Source organism: Lipotes vexillifer, unplaced genomic scaffold (assembly GCF_000442215.2).
Source record: "Lipotes vexillifer unplaced genomic scaffold, Lipotes_vexillifer_v1.1 scaffold268, whole genome shotgun sequence".
Classification (NCBI taxonomy): domain Eukaryota; kingdom Metazoa; phylum Chordata; class Mammalia; order Artiodactyla; family Lipotidae; genus Lipotes; species Lipotes vexillifer.
The window spans coordinates 770,044-777,526 of record NW_006796561.1 but is presented as its reverse complement, the minus strand read 5'-3'; the positions used below and the strand labels follow the sequence as shown (position 1 = coordinate 777,526).

Genomic DNA, 7,483 nt, shown 5'->3' with positions numbered 1-7,483 from the left:
AAAGAGTGTGTCTTTAAGTTAAAAAATAACAAGTATAAGTAATCATCATTTAGTCTCAGAATATAAGAAAGTAGTTGGATAACTATTCCTTTTAGTGGTTCCCAATTTTTCTTTTAAAAGAGAATTGAGTAGTCATCTTGAAAAATAATTTACAATGAGAGATCCCTATGAGATTCTGGCATATAACTTGGAAGGAGTTCAAGGAACTGAGTGAATCACTATAACATTCCCTGGTACAGAAAACTAATACTGCCATTGGGGACTGAACTCTGAAACCAGTCATCTTAGTATGAAAAATGATTTAGTTTAGAGAACAATGGCACATTTTACAGATTCTAACTAGTCTGAGCACACCAAAAAAGTAAAATGCTTTTATTTCTTAACAGGTTTGCAAACTGTTTTAAGAAGAACCAGGAGAAACTCTTCTGTCTGGGAAGGCATCCTCCATCTGAAAGTCTATCTCCTGTGAAATAAGCCATTAAGTGAGAAACCTGGGACTCAACCCAGGTGTTCAGGTAAAGGGTCATTGGAGAGGCAGCTTAAAAAAACAAGCTTCTGAATTCTCAGAGCTAAGGAGGGGATTCACATTTACCTTGATTGGAAGTTATGCTAATACGATGTAGATGAATTATTCTGAGGATCTTCTGGAATGTGATCAAAATCTTGGGGATGAGACCCAAAGAAAGGAAGGCATATTAGTGACTACGAATAACCAAGGCCAACCAATTTAAGGATGAGCTCCAGGGTGGCTTTAAGAAGCCGAGAGCCGTCTTTTAGCTGTATTTCAAAACAGAGCTCTGCAACCAAAGTTCTCCAATTGTTGAAGGTAAACTTGCCCTTCTTCATGTCTACAATACTGTAACATGGCTTTTAAGGCTTGGCCTGAGGAACATGACACATAGAGGGCCGATAAATAAACCCATGCACCTATGGTCAACTCATCTATGACAAAGGGGGCAAGAATATACAATAGAGAAAAGACAGTATCTTCAATAAGTGGTGCTGGGAAAACTGGACAGCTACATGTAAAAGAATGAAATTAGAACATTCTCTAACACCATATACAAAAATAAACTCAAAATGGATTAAAGACCTAAATGTAAGACCTGAAACCATAAAACTCCTAGAAGAAAACATAGGCAGAACACTCTTTGACATAAATCTTAGTATTTTTTTGGATCTGTCACCTAAGGCAAAAGAAAAGCAAAAATAAACAAACGGGATGTAATTAAATTTAAAAGCTTTTTGCACAGCAAAGGAAACCAAGACAACCTACTGAATGGGAAAAAATACTTGCAAATGGTATGACTGATAAGTGGTTAATACCCAAAATATATAAACAGCTCATAAAACACAACATCAGAAAAACAAACAACCTGATTAAAAAATGGGCAGAAGACCTAAAGAGATATTTTTCCAAAGAAGACAAAGAGACAGCCAAGAGGCACATAAAAAGGTGCTCAATGTCATAATCACCAGAGAAATGCAAATTAAAACCACAATGAGATATCACCTCACACCTGTCAGAACGGCTATCATCAAAAAAACCCACAAATAACAAAAGTTGGTGAGGACATGGAGAAAAGGGAACCCTTGATGGGAATGTAAATTGGTGCAGCCACTGTGGAGAACAGTATGGAGGTTCCTCAAAAAACTAAAAATAGAACTACCATATGATCCAGCAATTCCAGTCCTGGGTATACATCTGAAGAAAACAAAAACACTAATTCAAAAAGATACATGAACCCAATGTTCATGGCAGCATTATTTACAATAGCCAAGATATGGAAGCAATCGAAGTGTCCAACAACAGATGAACGGATAAAGATGTGGTATGTATGTATAATGGACTAGTACTCAGCCATTAAAAAGAATGAAATTTTGCCATTTGCAACAACATGGATGGACTTGGATGGTATTATGCTTAGTGAAATAAGTCAGACAGAGAAAGACAAATACCACGTGTTATCACTTATATGTGGAATCTAAAAAATAAAACAAACTGGTGAATACAACAAAAAAGAAACAGACTCAGAGATACAGAAAACAAACTTAGTGGTTACCAGGGGGAGAGGAAAGGGGGCGGGGGCAAAATAGGGATAGGGTATTAAGAGGTACAAACCACTATGTATAAAATAAATAGGATAGGGACTTCCCTGGTGGTCCAGTGGGTAAGACTCCAAGCTCCCAATGCAAGGGGCCTGGGTTTGATCCCTGGTCAGGGAACTAGAGCCCGCATGCATGCCACAACTAAGAGTCCACATGCTGTAACTAAAGATCCTGCGTGCCGCAACTAAGACCTGGCGCAGCCTAAATAAATACATATTTAAAAATAAATAAATAAATAGGGTACAAGGATATGCTGTACAGCACAGGGAATATAGCTAATATTTTATAATAACTAAATGAAGTATAACCTTTAAAAATGTGAATCACTGTGTTGTATATCTGAAACTTATAAACTGTAAATCAACTATACCTTGAGTTTTACAAAAAGGAATGAATGAACAAATGAATGAATGAATAAATAAATCTCTGTCTCTGTCTCTCTCTCCACACACACACACACACACACACACACACACCCTTTTGGTTCTATTTCTCTGGAGAACCCTGACTAATACAAGTATCTAAGGTAGTGATTCTTAACTAGAGATAAGGGGAAGTGGGGTCAAAAAGAGCAGAGAGATTGGGGATGATAATTTTGAAAAGGCATGGGCAGACCTTGTGGAATACCTCCTCAAAAGCCATTCACAACCTTCATCTATTACAGAGGTGGGAATTTTCTAAAACGAATTTTCCACGTTCCCCTGCAGCTAAGGGATAGCCACGTAACAGAGTTGTGGCCAGAAGGGCTTCCTTCCCAAATAAAAAGCTAAAGCCTTACTAGGAGAAAGCACTATGCTCTAACCATCCTCCCCGCCTAGCTTACTAAAGATTCAAATGTAAAACCAGTGCCTGGAAGAGCTGAAGATCAATTCTACTGCTGCCACCATTCCCCAGTGTTCCATGTACAGCATTTTAAATAGGAGTGCGAGCAGAATCTGGCTTCTTAGGCCAACCTGTATTGAAAGCTGAGAAATTTAACCTACTTCATGTTAAATGTTATTATATAGACAGCTTTTAAAATTATAGCTGTACTCCTTCTCCACTGAGGCTAGCTAAGGTCAAAATCTGCAATGGGGGGCTTCCCTGGTGGCACAGTGGTTAATAATCCGCCTGCCAAAGCAGCGGACACGGGTTCGATCCCTGGTCCGGGAAGATCTCACATGCTGCGGAGCAACTAAGCCCGTCTGCCACAACTACTGAGCCTGCGCTCTAGAGCCTGCAAGCCACAACTACTGAGCCCATGTGCCACAACTACTGAAGCCCACACACCTAGAGCCCGTGCTCTGCAACAAGAGAAGCCACCGCAATGAGAAGCCCGCGCACTGCAACGAAGAGTAGCCCCCGTTCGCTGCAACTAGAGAAAGCCTGAATACAGCAATGAAGACACAACATAGCCAAAAATAAATAAATAAATAAAATAAATTTTTTAAAAAATCTGCAATGGGAAGGACTTGGACTAGAAGAATTTCCTGAAAGTAATGATTATGAAGCACTGACAATTATAATTATAATGGTTATGAATCACTGAATTAATAAGGAAGGCTGTAGGGTAAAAGTCTTTGAAAGTATGTCCTGAATTTTTTTATGGCACTCCACTTTAAAGACAGGAGTTAGAATTGAGTGGCACTTTGACATCACTGCATTTTGTAATACAGTAGTGCATTTAAAATTTTACCTCAGTACACTTTTAATATTTGTTACAGTTGAGAACTAAAGAATTCTAAAGAGAACTAAAAATCACTGTGTAATAAAACCTCACTAACAAATCATTAACAAGGAACTTATTGGCCAAGTAGGTAAATGTAAAGGAAGTGCCCAAATTACCTAATAATTATTTTATTTATCTATTTACTTACTTACTTACTTACTTATTTATTTATTTATTTATGGCTGTGTTGGGCCTTCGTTGCTGTGTACTTGCTTTCTCTAGTTGTGGCAAGCAGGGGCTACTCTTCGCTGCAGTACATGGGCTTCTCATTGCAGTGGCTTCTCTTGTGGAGCACGGGCTCTAGGCATGCGGGCTTCAGTAGCTGTGGTTCGTGGGTTCTAAAGTGCAGGCTCAGTAGTTGTGGCACACAGGCTTAGTTGCTCCGCAGCATGTGGGATCTTCCCAGACCAGGGCTCGAACCCATGTCCCCTGCGTTGGCAGGAGGATTCTTAACCACTGTGCCACCAGGGAAGTCCCCTAATAATTTTTAAAGTCAACAGTATCATATCTTTGAGGCTATCAATGATGCACCTTTAAAAATATTTTCTCCAGTCCTACCTGTAAGAAGAAAAATCAAGTGCTGTCAAATAATGACTTCATAATTCTGTGCTTACCTTTTTTTTCTCCAGTGTAAGGCACATAGTCTTCCCTGTCCTTATGCTCCAAAGCTTCCTTCTCCAGATAAGAAAGGAGGTGTTCTCTATCAAATGGCCCTGTGGCAGACTTTGATGTCTGGTTCTTCTGCCGGAACCCTGCAGGCAGAAGGGCATTCTGCCAAAGAGAATGAATCAGCCATTATGACCAGCAAGAATCATAATGCTATATACGTCCAGATGTTTCCATTTAAGAAAGATTTATAGACTAGAATGGGATGTAGGCATTAAAGACTTCATTACAGGGTTTTAGGGCAGCAACATAAAAGTGTTCCAAACAAAGTTTTTTAAAATTAGGTAGAATTCACTTACATTATTATTAAAATAGGCACATTCACCTTTTCTTCAGAAGGTATTCTACTAGCAGGAAACACCCTTTACTTTTTAAGTATCCTGGGACAGTAATGAAAAATAGTTTGTAATGCTTAATAACAGCTCAGCATATATGTATACATAGAAAATAATTCCACTGCAAAAGAATATTAAATGACTATATACATCATAGTCCTTCATAATGTCTGCTATTTCATCATAAAGACTTTCTCAGAAGAAAAACATGTATATCATACAGTAGGGTATCAGGATATTAATGTTTAATTGTTTGTGTTTAAATGCAAAGGTTCAATTTCTGTGTGTACGTATATATCAGCGCTAGGACGTATCTGCAGCAACCACTGTCATTGCTACTCAAGACACTCAGAGATTCTCACAGCAAGAGTTTCCACCTGGGTACAGCCTTTTTGAGTGCATGGAGTAACTGAGAGTGGGGGATGAGAGGCAATGGACTAAAGTTGTCTCTTTTAGTCCCTAGGTTTCCACCTGGGTACAGCCTTTTTGAGTGCATGGAGTAACTGAGAGTGGGGGATGAGAGGCAAGGGACTAAAGTTGTCTCTTTTAGTCCCTACTCTGTATTCTCACTAAGCCCAGGAATAACAAGCGGTGACTAAACAATGTGAGCTGCATCTTTTTGCTTGTCAAAAACCGAAGAGTGTCATGATACTACCTTGTCTCACAATTCCCAAGTATTCTTTGCTTTGAAAATGAGAGGCGGCCAGAAAAGTTACACAAAAGGGCCAACTCTGTTCTACAACCTCACAATATTGGCAAGGATGCTGAATCTCCTAGGTGTTATAAGATTATTTTTCATTACAAAGAGGGATCTTACATGGATAATGATAATAAGAAATACTCATTTTATAACTAGAAAATATGGCACTTCAACTTTGGCCATTTGCTGAAATCCACAATAATTTTCATAAAATTAGCCTTTGTGTTTTCCTCATGTAATGGTGTATGCATAACACAGAAAGCTCACCTATCAAGATGAAATACAAAAGAGGTTTTTCCTAACCATTCACCAAAAATGTTTCTACAACACAAAATTGTCTATAGGAATATAAAAAAGAAACACAAGATTTCTACCCTCACACTTTGAAATCAAGACAAGACTTGTACATGAAGAATCCATTCTCAACAAACCATCAAGTCCTATCCATTTTTACTTCGTAAAAAACTGTCTAACTTTTCTCCATCTCCAATACCATTACTTTGGTCTACACTATGACCCAAGCTGGGAGGGACTATTACATTAGCCTCCCAACTGGTCTCCCTGGATCAGTTGCTGATACTCTTCAACCTTCACTCCCACCCCCTAAGGTTATCCTAGCCTCATCTCACACACCCTCCCATTCTAACCACATCAGCCCTTGTTCCTCCTTTGTACTTGCCATATAATTCTTTCCCTGGAATGCTCTGTCCATCCTTTTTTGCAACTCATTTTTCAGACTGCAGCTCCATTTCCCCAAGGAAAGCTTTTCCTGACCTCCCATTGTATACTCTTATATATGGCACGATTATTTGATTAATGTCTAATTCCTCACACTCCTACCAGACTATACATCAGGAGGGAAAAGACCACATTTGTTTTGATCACTCTCATATCCCTAAGCCTAGCATAGTACCTGAGATCTATAGGTTGCCCCCCACCCCAATACTTATTGAATAAAGATTTGAGAATACTTTTAAAGAAAAATGCTAGTTAAGGCAAATTAATATGTTACTTTCCTTCACCATCAATAAGGCACATGTATACATACTGCTACTTCATGGTGGTAGCAATGGAGTTGCATTATACCACCTGCCTGTTCAAGCCTATGTCAAACATACAGGTTTTAAATGATATGTTAGCTGGAATCCTGGCCCTTAAATACAGTCTTTGACCACAAAATAAATGAGAGCTAACTGGCTTTGGAGGCTATGAGCTAAGCTTTATTAGAAGCACACTTTAATCAAGAAAGTTAATGGATCATAATTACTTAACAAATAGATTAAAAATCTCATTAAAATGACTGCCGCTGAAAATTACACGCTTCTCCCTTGCAGTGGAATTTTGCTGTAATAATTTATTCCCAGTCTTAGAAATGAAAAAATACCTTTTGCCTAGGCTGGCTGGTTGTCTTTTTGAGACAGAAGTTTTGAGAAAACACAGTTAAGTTAGCAAATAAATACATTGAATGCAGAGTAAGGAAAGTAAAATAGCCCTCCAAAATATAACAAAATAGCGCCATATACAAATTTCATCTGCTCTTCTCTTATCTACCTTCTGAGACTTTGTAAGGTACAGTGTGTTCCTCTGCTTGAAGTAGCTGCTGCTACCCCTGCCCTCTTGTCTCCCCTGGTCCTTTACTGAAACACTTTCCAAAAACTTCACCCAACGAGTGGCAGGCTGTCAGTAAACGTCACTGTTCTTCTAGTCTCAACTAACAGTATCTGAGGTTGGGGAAGTTACAACTAGGGTTGGGGAGTCTGCAAAATACATCCAGAAGTTAGAACCCAAGCCTCCCCATACAAGAAGTAGGCCATGGATTTCCAAATAAGAAAACATAAGCCATCAGCTTTTAGACCTATAGAATAAAGCACGAGTTAAAGGGTACTCACTGTAGTTTAACAGAGAGACCACTAGACTTGGCCAGGGATCAATCAGGTAGTAAAGGATCTAGTCTCAGTTCTTTCC

General features: G+C 38.9%; 1 protein-coding gene across 1 annotated transcript in view; it reads right to left on the bottom strand.

The window, feature by feature from the left end:
* TMOD3 (tropomodulin 3) overlaps window positions 1-7,483 on the bottom strand; it is a 96,966-nt gene that overhangs the window by 45,048 nt on the left and 44,435 nt on the right. The window contains exon 3 of the mRNA XM_007468717.1: window positions 4,432-4,588. Within this exon, the coding sequence (XP_007468779.1) occupies window positions 4,432-4,588 (157 nt within the window). The remainder of the gene's footprint in view (window positions 1-4,431; window positions 4,589-7,483) is intronic.